The 17,633-nt window shown below is 38.2% G+C and overlaps 1 protein-coding gene across 1 annotated transcript in view; it reads right to left on the reverse strand.

The window, feature by feature from the left end:
- Nucleotides 1–8,772: 8,772 nt before the first annotated feature.
- LOC133533678 (dynein regulatory complex protein 11-like) overlaps nucleotides 8,773–17,633 on the reverse strand; it is a 49,531-nt gene continuing 40,670 nt past the window's right edge. Inside the window, exons 15-18 of the mRNA XM_061872703.1 lie at nucleotides 11,324–11,472; nucleotides 10,894–10,993; nucleotides 9,739–9,862; nucleotides 8,773–9,005 (exon numbers count right to left, since the gene is read on the reverse strand). Coding sequence (XP_061728687.1) covers nucleotides 8,852–9,005; nucleotides 9,739–9,862; nucleotides 10,894–10,993; nucleotides 11,324–11,472 — 527 coding nt within the window. The 3' untranslated portion in view covers nucleotides 8,773–8,851. The remainder of the gene's footprint in view (nucleotides 9,006–9,738; nucleotides 9,863–10,893; nucleotides 10,994–11,323; nucleotides 11,473–17,633) is intronic.

Below are 17,633 nucleotides of genomic sequence, written 5' to 3' on the forward strand. Positions count from 1 at the left end.
AAGAGGGAATAATAGCTTTGCGATCCTAAATAACGGTAATACGGTAAAAATACATAGTTTTTAAAAAACAAACGGCTTAAACCAACCAAGTTTTAATCACGTTTTATACGTGTGTTTCATAAAAAATATATCATTTAAAAAAAGTTAAACCTATAAACCTAGAATATATTACTTCATATCATATCATAAATCATTTATTTCGTGGTAAAACTTAAATTACATACAGAAGTAGATATATTACAAAAAAAAGTCTAAAACATATTGAAATTTTTTACCACGAAATAGGCTCGCCTCAACATATTCTGAACTGATTAACATCAAAATCAAAGTAGTTTGTTTTAAGATTTAGTGGAAACCGTTTTCTCCCGAAAAGGAAATTTCATCAAAAATTACGTTTCATTAAAATACGTTCGGTTAGAATCGTTAAGCTATTCTTCCCTCTTAAGAATCCTGAGCAAAGTTTTAGTTGAAATCATCGATAAAAATGCAAAAAGATTACTTTTCCTGCTCTACGATTTTAGACCACTACACACATACAAAAAAGATGTTTTCACAAGGACTGTTTAATAATATCACAAACTATTAATAACGCAAAACACAGAAAACAACCTTTTTTTTTCACAATTTCGCGAGGCGTGAGAACGCGGCGCGACCATTGAAACGTATGTAATAAAAAAAATATACGTGCCCAGTCGCTCGCACCGAAACAATGCGCTAAAGAATATTGTTAGTAAAACATTATTCAAATTGTCTTTACGTGACTACCTATATCGCGAATGTGCAAACTATGCAATTTCTTGCAACATTAACTGGATGAAGCGAAAACTAAATAGTTATTTGTTTTACAAGGGCCAATGTTGTTGTTTAACCGCACGTGCCAATATTGATACCCGAGCAAGCGAAAGATTCCAATATTGAACCAGGCGCGTAAAGGTTCGAAAAGTGGAATTTTAAGCTTTGCAAGGGTTTTAAGGGTTAAACTTTTACCAGCGAGTAAAACACAACATTTTTTACCACACCAACGCGAGGAGAATTCTAACTGTAAAAAATCATACAAAAACGTTATTATTGGAACAAAAAAACATATTTCAAACATTTGGACCCGGGTACGTCCTTAAACTACGTCCAAAGAGAGGTATGGGCATTGTGAATGTCATCTCGCTTTGTGTAGTAGGGCACAGCGCAGCGGATGTCATTCCAGATCTAGAGCAGAGCCCAACTGGGCAAGTACCTCCACCTTACAGAAAACCGTAGCCAAATAACACTTGACCCTACTCATAGTGTTGTGTTCCTGCCGGTGAGTAAGGTTGCCAGAGCTCAAGGGGGGGTTAGGGTCGGCGACGCGCATGTAACTCCTCTGGAGTTGCAGGCGTACATAGGCTACGGAGACTGCTTACCATTAGGCGGGGCGTATGCTTGTTTGCCTCCGACGTATTTAAAAAAATCGTACAATTTGAAACATGCTCCGAACTCTTATAATAATTAAAAATTCGAAAAAAATCTAACGTAAGGGCATAGCTGTGGTTGATATACAGCAAATTATGTCAAAATATTTTCAATAATGTGAATATCCAAAGAGGAAAATGAGGACTAAGTTTGCATGAAAAGGTGATTTCACACAGATTCGCACGTATTAAGGCGAAACGATTGACACGTCATTCGGCTTTATTAGCTCAGCAGGTTGGACGCTACCGTCAAATAAACTGCACGGCGTAGTCAGTTGTTGACAACCAGACGACAGTTGACGACCAGTTTGACCTAGTGGGTAGTGACCCCGCCTACGAAGCCGATTGTCCCGGGTTCAAATCCTGGTAAGGGCATTTATTCATGTGATGAGCATGGATATTTGTTCCTGAGTCGTGGGTGTTTTCTATGTATTTAAGTATTTATATATATTTATATATTATTTATATCGTTGTCTAAGTACCCTCAACACAAGCCTTATTGAGCTTACTGTGGAACTTACTCAATTTGTGTAATAATGTCCTATAATATTTATTTATTTATTTAAACCAAAGAGAACTAAGAAGACCAAGAATGCTCACTCTATACAACGGTTTTGTTACCAAAAATACTGTTATTTCGTAGTCTACATCTATCGTCAAGTAAGTAGTAGAACTCTCAGTACTGCTACGCGACAATATGTCGCGGCAATTCTTAGTCTTCTAAATCCTCTTTGACTAAACCAAAGAAAAGGTTGATATTTTAAGCCGATAACGACAAGATTTATGATTTTATTTTGGCTTGTCAAAGAAAACTTTGTAGCCGCGTTAATTTACTGCCATCTTTCGACACATGATTAAAACTTTTAGAACGCCATTTGAATTTCATCCTTATTCTTTCACTGATATGTGTTAAGTTTGTTAAATATCAAAGAGTGGCGCCATCAAAAGCGGCTTTGTGGCGCTGAAACCGTAGAACTACAACGTATTTCCGTTTCATATTTAATTTCTTAATGTTTGATTTAACTGTAAGTTTACACAAGTGGTGCTTGCCTATAATTAGGTATGCAATAAGCTTACCTATCGATATATACTATACACGTTATAACACGAAGAATTTTTCCAAATTTTTGAATGTATTTGTACATAAAAAGATAATACTCATATCGCACACATTTAAAGTATGGGAAAGAGAAAAATGTGCCAAAAATATGTATACACTACCTTAATATATGGGCAATAAAGTGGTGTATACATATTATTTGTTACTTTTTTCGTATCGATATTTTCAGACGTGACCGTACGAATCGGGGTTTGAACCCGTGACCTCCGGATTGCAAGTCGCACGCTCTTACCGGTAGGCCACCAGCGCTTCAGCTTTGACTACGGATCCCTAAAAAGAGAAGGCCAGCAACGCTGCCTTACTAAGCCCCAAAAGGAAACTTATGGTGGCCATACATCATGCTTCCTATCGTCCAATCGGCATGACGCTGGCTTGATCCAATGTGCAGTTCGTCTGTATACACCACACACGATCAATTTAAATTGTCCAATCGGCAGCGACGTTCAGTTGAAGCCATGGCGTCACCGGCAACAGACGATGATGTTTTAGCCGTTTTTGGCATTTGACTCATGAAAATGAAACAAAAAAAAGAACTTCGCGATACTGGGCTGTATTTTGACCAGACTAAACTGACGATCGCTCACCACCATACACGGTCCAATCGGCATGATCCAATCGCCATCCAAAAGCCAAAAGAATCGAAATTCAATTGTACCGTCAAGTATTACTGTGATGTCAATCCACTCCCACAAACGGTCATTTCTAACTGATCCAATCGGTAACGTCATGCAGATTGGACGATAGGAAGGATAGTAATTAATAGAATCAGGCGTTACTTTGCGGAAATCCATGCTAATTAAAGCAAGAAATATTACTTTGCTAATCCGCGAGAAAATAACGTGTTAGTCAATCAGTGCTAACCCGTTATACTTACTTGCGTATTTTTACATGCAATTAATGTTCCCACCCTCCCACCGCAAAAATAAATACGCAAATAAATATAACAACCCACCACCAAAAGTACAAAACTCGACACGTGTTTCGCCTCTCTACGAGGCATCCTCAGGAGATGCTGGAGATGTTGACGGTCTGACACCCGACAACTGACAATTGTGTAGTCAGATGTCGGGTGTCAGACCGTTAACATCTCCAGTTATTTTTTCGCGGATTAGCAAAGTAATATTTCTTGCTTTAATTAGGAAGGATTTTTTTTTTATACTACGTCGGTGGCAAACAAGCATACGGCCTGCCTGATGGTAAGCAGTCTCCGTAGCCTATGTACACCTGCAACTCCAGAGGAGTTACATGCGCGTTGCCGACCCTAACCCCACCCCCCTCGTTGAGCTCTGGCAACCTTACTCACCGGCAGGAACACAACACTATGAGTAGGGTCAAGTGTTATTTGGCTGCGGTTTTCTGTAAGGTGGAGGTACTTCCCCAGTTGGGCTCTGCTCTAGATCTGGAATGACATCTGCTGTGCTGTGCCCTACCACACAAGGCGAGATGACATTCACATTGCCCATACCTCTCTTTTGGACGTAGTTTAAGGACATACCCGGGTCCACATCAGCTTTCGGTGGTTTTCGGTGGTTCGGGTCGGGTCCGGGTCAGGATGGTGTATTGCCACAATTACAACACTGATACAATACAAAATGTCCAATCACAAATAACAAAAGTAAACCAATCGATACCCCAGGGAAGTGTCTTTGGATGTATTTTATTTCTTATCTACATAAATGATTTACCCAATATAATAAATAGCCCATGCACCTTGTTTGCTGACGATATTTCTTTTGTTATATCGTGCAAAAACGAACAAACCCTGAACAACGATTTAAACTCTACGTTAGAAGAAGTTGTGTCGTTGCGGACCTGAGGCTCCCATGAGCCGTGGCAAAATGCCGGGACAACGCGAGGAAGAAGATTAGAAGAAGTTGTAACATGGCGTAGTGAACACAACTTACAAGTAAACTTCGAAAAAACGAGAATTATACAATTTAAACCTTTCCAAACATTAATTACTATTACAATAATAATAAAATAGAATCAATAAGTTCAACTGTATTTTTGGGTATCAACATTGACTCAGCCCTTTACTAGAAAGATCACATAAATAAAATAAGTGGCACTATATCATCTAAAAAAGTGTAGTCAGTACACTTATGCAGTACAGCCACAAATGTATACTACGCCTATGCTCACTCTTGGTTACAATACGGCATTATACTGTGGGGAAATAGTCCACGTGTGAACAATCTTTTTATATTACAAAAACACTGTATTAGAATCCTTGTAAATATTCATCAACTCGAAAGCTGCAAACCATACTTCGTAAAACTAAGAATCCTGACCCTAATCTCCATTTATATATTGGAAGTGTGTCTATTCGTAAAGAATAATGGAAATCTCTTTCCTCAATACTTGCGACCAGCCCACCTACGACCTAAAACTAGACTAGCCACACCAAATTCTACTCTGCAGATGATCTACAAAGGCCCTTTTGGCATGGCCATAAAAATATATACTAAAATCTCAAATGAAATTAATGAAATAAATAAGATTAAAAACTTATCTAGTAAAAAAAGCGTACTACACAGTAAATGATTTTTTTAACGATAATATTGACGAATAACGTTATCGGCACAAATAAGACATACAGATATATCATACACCAGCCCTTTCTAATTGGCTTATGCCCATGATGCATGTTATCTCATAAGTTAGTTTTAAGAATATTGCTATACCCTTACAGGATTCATGTGGAACTGTATTGCTTCCGACTCGACGCTGTCTCCGATGTTTGAGTGAGACAATACTATGCGCGTATTATAACGACATCCCGCTCGTACGTCGGAGCGACGTGCGAATAGCATGCAGTGTGCCATGCGTCTTGGTATCTATTCTTCTAACTTATTTCTCTTTCTCGGCCTTTTTTCTCAGCTTCTCATAAGCGTCCGCTCTCCGCATGTTTATGTCCATCAGGTCGGCCCGTGGCTTCTTCAGAGGCGAGTTGGTGATAAAGAACTCTTCGTACAGCTGGTAGTCCTGTCAATGAAACCATAGTGTTATGTATAAATAAATAAATATTATAGGACATTATTACACAAATTAACTAAGTCCCGCAGTAAACTCAATAAGGGTTGTGTTGTGTTGCTTAGACACCAATATATATATATATATATATATATATATATATGTATGTCGTCATAATGTATCTCCTTTCTGTATACGCTTCCTGTGTCTACTGGATGTAACTTATTTCGGCTTATTTTATGTTTCTTTTCTATTTGCGTGTGGCCTTCCGTGATTTTTCTCACTTAATGGTCTCATCGGAAGATCAGCGCTGGAAGTAGCCAGCAACATGCTGAGGTGAGGCCATTTTAGTGGCATTTTATTCTTTCTACATACATACAATATAGGGGGTAGGCAGAGACCACAAATTTCCACTTGCTACGATCTTGACATACCTCTTTCGCTTCCTTTACTTTCATAACAGTCCTCATACACGCTCGCCGGTTTAGGGTGCTCTTGATCTGACCTTTCTTCAGGATTTCCCCGATTTGATCAGAGAAAGTCTGTCGAAGTCCATCCAGCTTCCCATCCCCTTTCAGCTCGTCTTCTACTTCTCCCTTATACACTCTCCTTGTTAGCCTTCTTTCACTCATTCTTTCAACTTGTCCAAACCAACTCAACATACCTTTCTCAATTTTTGTCACTACATCTTCGTTCAGTCTCACTCTCTCTTATGACAAAGTTCCTAATTCTATCTTGTAATCTTACACCACATACACTTCTCAACGCTCTCATTTCCACGGCATTCATTTGGCTCTGATGCCTCTTCTTCTTCATTCTTTCTATGTTATTCTTATATGTTGATTGATTGTCTATGTGCTTGCCGATTAGTGTCCGACCGAAGTTTCAATTTCGATTCATGCTTTAACGTTTTCTTTTTTTATTAGGCATTTCTTTATATTTATTTATTCATTGTTTTAATGTTTATTGTCGAAAAGATAACCTTAAACCAAAAAAGAAGTCATAGGACACTAGCGACTGCTTTTCTCCAAGGATCATCCGACATCCGATATCGGATCGTACGTGAAAACGCTCTTAAGGCAACAGTGGTCACTTCCGTAATTCCGTATAAGGACTCCTCTACACTATGACCCATCGTGCACCAGTCTAAGGGACGCAGCTATGCAGTGGAGTGAGATAGCAATATCTCTTGCTCCCTTTATCGCATAAATGCGTCCCTTGGACTGGGCTACGCTGGGCTATCGTGTAGAGGAGCCACAAATTAGATTAACTTGCCTATATACACGGTGTAACAAGAGAAACCCGAAAGATTTTAAGTGTATTCCTGTTCACATTTAGATACTAAAATATCATATTAACTTTTCTGGATTTCGCCTACTTAATTTCAGAAATAACAACAATTAAAAAAAAAACAATTTCTAACTGTAACTTAGTGCAAACGCCTTCTTGATGGCGATGATGCCATTATGGGGGGCAGTCTAAATATCCTTATTGAAAAAAATCAAATATTGACAAGTAACCCTTGCAAAAACTAGGTTTTCCAAAGAAACCGTAAAAATTCATTTTCAGTGCCAGTTTTACCATAACATTAACTTTTTATGTACAAATTCATGCAAAAAGTATGAAAAAAAAAATTCGGCCATTTTCCGTTTTATCCTCATAAGTACGTGAATAAAATCTTTCGGGTTCCTCGTATTACACGGTGTATATTTACAGCTGTAAGACAATGACTGTACTTTAAAGGGCCACTGTACAAGTGTACAATGAGCTGCGAAATTAAATAATGGAATGGATCCGGGTACGTCCTTGGACCCGGGTACGTCCTTAAACTACGTCCAAAAGAGAGGTATGGGCATTGTGAATGTCATCTCGCTTTGTGTGGTAGGGAACAGCACAGCGGATGTCATTCCAGATCTAGAGCAGAGCCCAACTGGGGAAGTACCTTACAGAAAACTTCAGCCAAATAACACTAGACCCTAGTCATAGTGTTAAATTGTGTTCCTGCCGGTGAGTAAGGTTGCCAGAGCTCAACGAGGGTGCGGAGTTTTAGGGTCGGCAACACGCATGTAACTCCTCTGGAGTTGCAGGCGTACATAGCCTACGGAGGCTGCTTACCATCAGGCGGGCCGTATGCTTGTTTGCCACCGACGTAGTATAAAAAAAATTACAATATAGGACATTATTACAGAAATTTACTAAGTCCCACAGTACGCTGATTAAGGGTTGCGTTGTGGGTTGAACCCGGGAACGTCGTCGCCTTCATCCAGGATCACTACCCACTAGGCCACAAAGCCCACAAATTCCATGGAGACATTTTGAATGAATTCATTGATAAAGTCGCCATGCACTTTTACGTCTGATGGTACCTCTAAAGTGAGAGCTTCGTGGCTCGCCATAGCGTTGATGAACTCTGCCGGTGAGAGCGGTGTGATGTTCAATCTAAAAAGGTGATAAACATGTAATTAAATATCAGCAACTAAGAAGACCAAACAAAATCACTCCACTAGGAAGACTTCGACTTGATATAATACAAAGTAGGAACAAAATGTTGTAGACCTAACGATCCTGTCAGCACACATAACTTCTTTGATCACCTCGATGATGATGCCAAACCCGTAGCCCTGCAACATGTGCGCTAACGTCTGCACGCAGTAATAAATGTTGTAGATCTGGTGATCCTGTCAGCACACATAACTTCGTTGAACACCTGGATGATGATGCCAAACTCGTAGCCCTGCAGCATGTGCGCTAACGTCTGCACGCAGTAATAAATGTTGTAGACCTGACAATCCTGTCAGCACACATGACTTGGTTGAACACCTCGATGATGATACCAAACTCGTAGCCCTGCAGCATGTGCGCTAACGTCTGCACGCAGTAATAAATGTTGTAGACCTGACGATTCTGTCAGCACACATAACTTCGTTGGACATCTCGATGATGATGCCAAACTCGTAGCCCTGCAGCATGTGCGCTAACGTCTGCACGCAGTAATAAATGTTGTAGACCTGACGATTCTGTCAGCACACATAACTTCGTTGGACATCTCGATGATGATGCCAAACCTATAGCCCTGCAACATGTGCGCTAACGTCTGCATGCAGTAATAAATGTTGTAGACCTGACGATTCTGTCAGCACACATAACTTCCTTGAACACCTCGATGATGATGCCAAACCCGTAGCCCTGCAGCATGTGCGCCAACGTCTACATGCACAAATAAATGTTGTAGACCTGACGATCCTGTCAGCCCACATAACTTCGTTGGACATCTCGATGATGATGCCAAACCTATAGCCCTGCAACATGTGCGCTAACGTCTGCACGCAGTAATAAATGTTGTAGACCTGACGATTCTGTCAGCACACATAACTTCGTTGAACACCTCGATGATAGTGCCAAACCCGTAGCCCTGCAGCATGTGCGCCAACGTCTGCACGCAGAAATCACGCTCCGCGCTCCTTATACTGGAACATTCGAACATCGTCATCATAAGTATCACAGGAACCTAGCTGACATTCCGAAATAACATGAAATTTTAAATGAATATTTTATGCTGATTTTACGTATAAAACTTATACTTGATCATTTTTTTTGTATAACCACTTTTAGCAATGAAAATGTGTACCCTGACATAGACATAGGTATGTTACGTGTAAATGGTCATATAGTACATAGTTATTTTTACTCTGTGGCTGACATGCTGCTGTCATATTTAGCTATGTTTCGGTTAATTTTATGTATATTTATATGTATGTTTATGTATGTCTATTTGTATTCCTTATATGTGTATGTTTATTCACTGTAATTGTGTGTGTGAATGTAGGCTTCATAACGGTTTAGCAACACCTACTTTTTCGATTAACTTCTCCATTTCCGCTACCTAAAGGTTGTCTGGAAGAGATCGCTTTTTAGCGATAAGACCGCCTGTTGTCTGCCTCTAAATTTAATCAATGGTTTATTTTTCTTGTATATTTTTACTGAGGTGTGCCAATAAAGAGTATTCTATCTATCTATGGTCTTGCCAAGTTTCATGTAATCACCCACGTAGCGGCGTGGCAAAGATAACAAGATGTGCTAATAGAAACCAGTACTTGTTATTTCCAATAGTTAACAAAACGTGTACAATTTCATCGACTAAATCTATCAATTTGACATTTTTGCGACTAAAATTGATAACTGGCCTCTTAATTTAATAACCTTTGTAACTTGTGATAGAAGAACAGCTGCAGACTATTATAGTCGGTCCGCGGCACTAGGATCATCTCGTCGAATACAGATACCATAGGGGCCGCCGGGAAGCCGAATGGGGTTGTGCAGGTTGCTGGAAATTTTATACAATAATATATTATTAACCGAGGGTGAAAAGTGAACCCGAGTTAAACACTCTACTTTTTATTTCGAATTTGAGGAAAGTGAAACTCAAGAAATGTAGGTTTTATGACTGGAATTGGCGCCATTTACATTTTGATCGGAAACAAATCTAAAACCATAGACAACCCGATCTTTAATAAGGATCTGTCTGAAACGGCCTTAATGTATACGCGCCTTTAAAAAAAGTGAAACTGAATGAATGAATGAATGAATGTAATGTAATGATAATATTTTAAACATTTATCATCATTTATATTGATTTATTGACAAATATTTATGTTTATTTCATACATTTAAATATTAAATACTAGTAGTATAACCGGACCCGGACCCGGGTACGTCCTTAAACTGCGTCCAAAAGAGAGGTATGGGCATTGTGAATGTCATCTCGCTTTGTGTGGTAGGGCACAGCACAGCGGATGTCATTCCAGATCAGAGCCCAACTGGGGAAGCACCACCTTACAGAAAACAGCAGCCAAATAACATAGACCCTACTCATAGTGTTGTGTTCCTGCCGGTGAGTAAGGTTGCCAGAGCTCAACAAGGGGGGGCGGGTTTAGGGTCGGCAACGCGCATGTAACTTCTCTGGAGTTGCAGGCGTACATAGGCTACGGAGACTGCTTACCATCAGGCGGGCCGTATGCTTGTTTGCCACCGACGTAATATTAAAAAAAAAATATTTATGTTTATTGCGTATATTTAAATATTAAATACTAGTTTAGTAGTATAATTTTTAATAGTGCAATGCATTAACATTTAATTTCAATAATACTTGGTCTGAAAAAACGAAAGCTAATATAAACGCTTTTAACTGAATACTATGGCGTATATGGCTGTTAGCCGTTGCTCGAAGTACAAATTAAAAAAAAATACTTTCCACCCTAGGGTGGGAAATTGATTTTCCCACCCTACTATCAGGCTATGAAAGGTGAACTTTCCGAATAGGAGAGATGAAAAGAGTATTTGTATTGTATAACTTACCTATAAAAATGATTTTATCCTCAGCTGCTATCCCTTTCACACACTTGACTAGTGCCGTCTTCACACTGGCTGCCATCAGATACCTCTGCTCTGGTGGAACCTGAAACGACGAACATAGGAGTAGTGTATATATGTATGTTTTGCCGCACTTTAGGTATTTATCTTACTCGTCAGCCCCGCCGCATTCCTGAGTCAAGGTCGAGGGCGGGGGGGGGGGGGGCAAGTGACAAGTGGCGCCCTCAATATATTTATTTTTTAAACAGATCCAAATGTCATCTCTCACACAATCCATCCACCTTTTGCCAGGTTTTCCTCTCCCGTTCCATCCCTCCACATTCATTCGTAATACCTTTCTCGTCACATGACTACTGGGCAAGTGGGCCTACTTAACTGTCTGAAATAAATGCATTTTTTAATAGATTACCTTGGCAGGGTTCATAAACACCCTCTCAACGTCCCTCATGTACACCACGCAAGGCTGAAACACCCGCGCAGTCAGGAATACGTCTTCGACCGTTTTTCCTGGCCGCTCCACCACTGAGCTGACCAGTTCTGGTGATATGTCTATTTTCACTGCATCTACAGCGTAGAATTTGAAATTATTGTTAATATTTTATCATTCAACAATAGGGTAACTTAAATCGTCTAAGCGCTGGTGGTCTAGCGGTAAGAGCATGCGACTTGCAGTCGCGGGTTCAAACCCCGGCTTGTATCGTACTAATGAGTTTTTCGGGACTTGTGTACGAAATATCATTTGATATTCATCAGTCACTTTTTGGTGAAGGAAAACATCGTGAGGAAACTGGACTAATACCAATAAGGCCTACTTTACCCTCTTGGTAGGAAGGTCAAAGGGCAGTCGCTTTCGTAAAAACTAGTGCCTACGCCAATTTTCGGATTAGTTGCCAAGCGGACCCCAGTGGACCGTGGCAAAATACCGGGACGACGCGACGAAGATAAAATATGATAGGGTAAATCGTCTATTGCTGGCCACTGTCATGCCCTCCCATCTCGAACTAGTTATAATTATTTCTAAATCGATATCAATAGATGGCGCCAAATGTCACAATCGGCCATTACGAAATTCTTATCCTACATATTAAGACATATTTAACGTGCCATAAATTAAAAACACAATAAATGAAATGTAAACATTAATAACAACACGAATTCAATGCATTAATTTACAAAATTTGATACCACAATTATATTGCGATTTGCGAGTTTTGCGACTGACTACGTTATGGGCAACAGCGCACGACGGATATAGCTGTCGAAGTAATAATGAATATCGTCACTAGATGGAGCCACCACGATTCTAGTACGTTTTACGCATGAATCGAGTATTCAACTGGATCAGCCATGAGCGGTGGAGGGAAATGACCGAACGGGATAGTCTTATTTATCTTTCAGTAGGAGTAGCAAAGAAAGCATTATTATTGTTTGTCCTTGTCACAAAATGTTGAAATGTGAGGACATTTTTTTATTCCCACCGTGAATTTAGTATAGTTTGTGGTACCTACACATAACCCGACCAAATTATAGATTATGTTGTCAGGGATCTTAAAATGTGTTTTTAATTTCGTCGCATTACGTAACTTCTTAGCTCAATAGTGGGACCAGAGTTTTGCCCTAAAATTTATGATAATTCTAAAGATGGAAAAGTTATGCTTATATGGCATGGGACATATTTTTAAGCATATATTTGTAATATAAAAGTTAGAACGAGCGTCAGATATAAATTAGGTATATAATATATTCTTTTATTAATGATTGTTATGTGTTGTCGAGGGAGGTCAAATAATGTAATTCTCAGTATACTAAGTGATATTTTTTTTTATAATCTATTATCCTCATTAAACCAAGATCAAAATTATGTGGGCGCCATGAGGGATTTTGCCTGGTGTTTGACGGGGTTTCTTTGGCTACCTAGTGTGTGTGCACTGTTGTATCCAAAAAGGTCATAGCGATCGGTACGCTCTGGTGAAATAGTGGGGCACTTTAATTACAAAAAAATAATCTCTCTCACAAGTGGGATCCCCGGATTTATGACTATAAATTTCGGTAATTCGAAATCAATTACCGGAATTCATAGATTAATTGAAAAACCAAATAAACCAGTTATTTTTAAAACCAAATAAAGTTAGGAGAAAAGTTAATTCTCGCCGGGGTTCGATACTCGGACCTCCCGCTCGCTAGTCTACGCATCTACCGCTGAGCCATTGTGACAGTTAATGCAGTTACGAAAATTGCTCATCAGTTACAACTGTACCCTTCATAGTCATGTAAGTCACATGGAATTTGCAACCTTAGCGCTAAGACGTAAAGTTCACAATAGGATGAATTTACTTAATCATTACATGGTTTTTGAATATTGAATTAAGATGCAAAGTTTAAGCTTCAAATATTTAGATTTTTTTTAATGTGATAATTTGTTAAACTAGAATTAGCTTTTTGTTTTGTGGACATTAAATTAAAGTTATTAAATCCACGACAATACCTCTACGTTCTTAAGTTAATAGACAAAGCATAAAATTTTGAAAAATAGGATAGTTGCTTAAAAATTAATATGCGTTACGGAAATATTAAGGAAAGTTAGAAATTCCTGTGAATAGCTTGCATTATAATTTATAATAGTATAATCTATTTTAAAAGGCGCCAAATTCATAGCCACGCGCGCTGGACCGTCGACGTGCCGGAGCGCGCGAGCCAATCGTAGCCGACCTAGTGGTAGCGAGCGATACCACGCCCCGCTATGCCGCGCAAGCGTTTGTCTTTTAGAATCGTATTAAGGTTTAACCCTCCATAATGCGTGGTTTAAAACGCACATAGCCCATTTTTTGAAGTACATATCGACACAGTATGACTCTAGACACAAACTTTGTGGCCCTAAAAAGTGCTTCAACTGGTCAAATGTAAGCATTGAAAGCAATGTAACAACACAAGTAGGGTTGCAAAGCGTCCGTCAAGCGGCGCTCGGCAACATAAATATTCACTTTTAGAGACCCTTGTTTTTGATAAATAACCGGTCATTTGTGACATTTATGGTCATCTTGGTCATTTAAATTTACAGGCTTAGAGCAATAATTAGTCTTATTTGATGTTAAACTTAAATGAGTTAAACTTTTAACTGCTTCATTCGCGGCAGCTGACATTCACAGGGCTTCATTATGCATCTTTCTCAACTATATTGGTGATAAAATAGAAACCTGGTGCATCTAAATAAGCTGCTCTAACTCTATAAACTATCATCATCTGACAAAATATCAATCAAAAGACGAAAACTGATATTTATTTACCAGTGTGCGTTTGCAAAGTTAGATTGACAATACGACGTATTATATTTGTAGGTTCGCATTTGTTTTTAATTTAATATGGGCTCATTTTCGATTTCATATTGTTCGTATCGGAGGAACCATATAGGCGTAGGCGAACCTTACGCAGCCCCTGAAGGCCACCGAGGTGCATCTGTGTGCGTAAGCATACTACCATACAACTAGGTATTATTAGCGGTGCACGGTGGCGCGAAGGACATAACCTTATTAAGGCGCTACGCGCCGTTTTCGTCGAAAAACTCATTGCTCATTTCTACTAAATTAATCGATTAAATTATTTTTAAACTAAAAAAATATTTTTTAACAGGTTCTGCGAATACAACACAGCTTTTGCTAATCAGTTAATATTTTTTTAAGAAATCGATCATTTTTTGACATTTCGTGCGTATGCAGCTCGAAAAAGACGTGAACGTCAGTCGTGTGCCAACGTTTAGACGAGGAGGCTGTATCACTTGTCGCTCCGTGCCTTCCTTGCACTATGAATTCTTGTGCATTTCCCAAGTGCTATAATATCGGAGTAATTGCGGCCAAAGAATAAATAACTGCAGAAAGCTGGGTTGTGACTCGCTTTAGCGCGCGAAACATGGTGTTTCGCAGCTTATTGTTATGAACGTAATGACACTATTTCCACTTGTGTTTGAGAAAGCTTTTTTAAATATATGTATAATAAGTGTTTTCTAATATGCGCGGACATATAGACATTCGAATTTTGAGTTTTGTAATAAATTTCGATTCCTAAAAAAATATAATTAATTGATTAACATAGGCTATCTATTTACGTTGTATACAGGATGATTAAGGAGACGTGAGCAGGATCAAGCCTACGTATTCAGTAAGTTATCAGTAACTGTTTCGTATCAGTATTTGTGAGATTAACGTTAAATTAATTTTCTTCTGTTCAAAAATTTTATTTTATTTTATTTACGACATTTATGGCCACCCTCATTGTTTTATCCATAACAAGTGACAAATTGAATGTCATCGGAGTCTGGTTACTTTTGAAAAATCGTATCTCACTCAAGTGTGACATTTTATTCTCTTCATAATCAAAGTGTTGTCATAACGGTTAAAGAAGTTTTATCTTTATTAATTAACTGTTGTAGGGTGTCCATGATTGTAGATAATCAAATTTGTCCTTAAAAAAAGTTAGATAACAGAAAAAAGCGTGATTATTTTACTTAAATATGACAGTGAACGATTCATTAACATTTACTGTTTGTGTGGGCTTGGTCTCGCTCACGTCTCATGAATCAACCTGTATAGATAGTTGTTTCTTTTTATATTTAAACATAATTAATCGATTAAATTCAGAAACCATACAATTTTCAGGATTAATAAACTACCTATTAAAACGTGGTTAGTTTTTTCTAGTATTGTAAAAAAAAAAGAGTATAAAATCGGCGCTCGGCAACATAAATATTTATTTGCGCAATAAGAAGAAAAAAAACTTTTTCAAAAAATCTTAAAATTACAACTTTGATTTGCGTGTCTTTTTCATAGAAACCAAAAACTATTATTTTTATTAAACCACACTCGATACGGATATATGAAGTGTGCCACAAAATCATAAATAATTCGTGGTGTATGGTGTATTTTGTGTGTGTGTCCTACTGCGAGGTTACTACGGTACCTTCACCAAATGCATGATCTACTCATATCAAACAACAAAACGTCTGCAAAAGATGATACTCAAATACGAGTATAGCGCCACCCGCGCGCCTCTGCACTGCATCTTATTCTTTGAACGTCGTTGCGTGCGATCGTCATGAGACATGAGATTGTCGCGGGGACAGAGCGCTTAGCTTCGCTCCGAGGCCCCGACGCTCAAGGGCATTGGGCCGACAATCGTCTTAATACTTGCGACTTACGTCAAAAAACATTATCTATTAGTCTATTATTTTGCTTACGTTGTATATTCATACGGAAAATTATAACATAATTGCCTTTTGCATTGTGTAACTGCCTTTTGTACGACAATGTACATTTTTAAAATGAAGTTAACTTTTAATAGTTTGAATTGATTGGCAAGAATCTGAACAATAAAAAAGATTTTTATTTATTTAATGGAGTTAAAGAGGTATTGAGGGTATTCCCGTATATTTTTCGGTCAGTTGAAAATAATGAACTCGAACGTTACAAGTTGATTGTTTTCTAGTTTTCTAATAAGAAATCTTCATTACATTTACAAATAAACATAAACATAAAAAGATCAAGGTCACGTTTTTTTTGTAACTTTGTGACCCTGCTACTCTCTTACATATTAAAAACCACCTTGACCATGTAAATTAACATACCTACCCTTATTATTTCCCCTCCTCTTTCTTTCTTTTTTCGGATACATGGTGCGCGATTGACTACCTGCTGACGCGCTCCAGTGACTTTAATTTGATGTTTTTTTTACATGTTGAATAATCTGTTTATATTATATATCAAAAATTATAAAAAAATATTTACATGATAGGACAAGTATGGCTACCATGAGTTGACATTTGACTTTTACGCCACAGACTGCGTGAACTCGATCGCACCAATACCTACTTTAATGCAAGCGAGATAAACTGCGATCAAGTTCAAGCAGTCGCTAGCGTAAACGTCAAATGCCAACTCATGGTAGCCATACTGAATAAGCTACAAAACACACTTTGGTGGTTAAAATATAAAATAAAATAAATACGAAATAAAATTATTTTATTTATTAATTTAAAATTATGGAAAAAAACGTTACACGCTTTTTTTATTGCAATGTTAGAATGTTAAACACGCAAAGCAACACCCGTTCAGAATCAAGCTCGTTCATCCACATAACTCGCACAGTGTTCAATAGCGCGAGTTGCGCTAATCGTCTCTCTTGTCGTCTAGGCAGTGCACCTTGCACAAATCAGATAATGAAACGATGGGAAGGTAGGTACGATACGTAGAAAGTTTCTACTAGAAACCTAGTTTTTTTTTCAAGCGACCCATATTTGAATAAAGAGTTTTTAAGAAATATCTGTAAAAATCCGTACTCCTTTTTAAACATTCTAGCTCATATTATGATATAGTACCTGGGCGACCGAGCTTTGCTCGGTTATAACTATTTATTGTAATATGGTGGTGTATAGGTGATAATCTACATAAACTTAAAAAGTAAAATGTAAACTGACAATTATTATTATTTACAATCGATTTTACAGCACTTGTCGCAGAGTAATGCCATCTATTGTAATTTCTCTTATTACATAGGTAATTTTTTTACTAAATTAAACTTGTCTAAAACAATAAAAAATTATATATAAACTTGAACATATAAAAAAAAACAAAAGTTAGTCACCGGGCGAGATTCGAACCCGTCACACTCGTTTAGCAGTCCGCGTCTTAACCCGCTGGACCAGACGGACAGTGGCCGGCAATACGAAATTAGCGACC

This window comes from Cydia pomonella, unplaced genomic scaffold (genome assembly GCF_033807575.1).
Source record: "Cydia pomonella isolate Wapato2018A unplaced genomic scaffold, ilCydPomo1 PGA_scaffold_199, whole genome shotgun sequence".
NCBI lineage: Eukaryota > Metazoa > Arthropoda > Insecta > Lepidoptera > Tortricidae > Cydia > Cydia pomonella.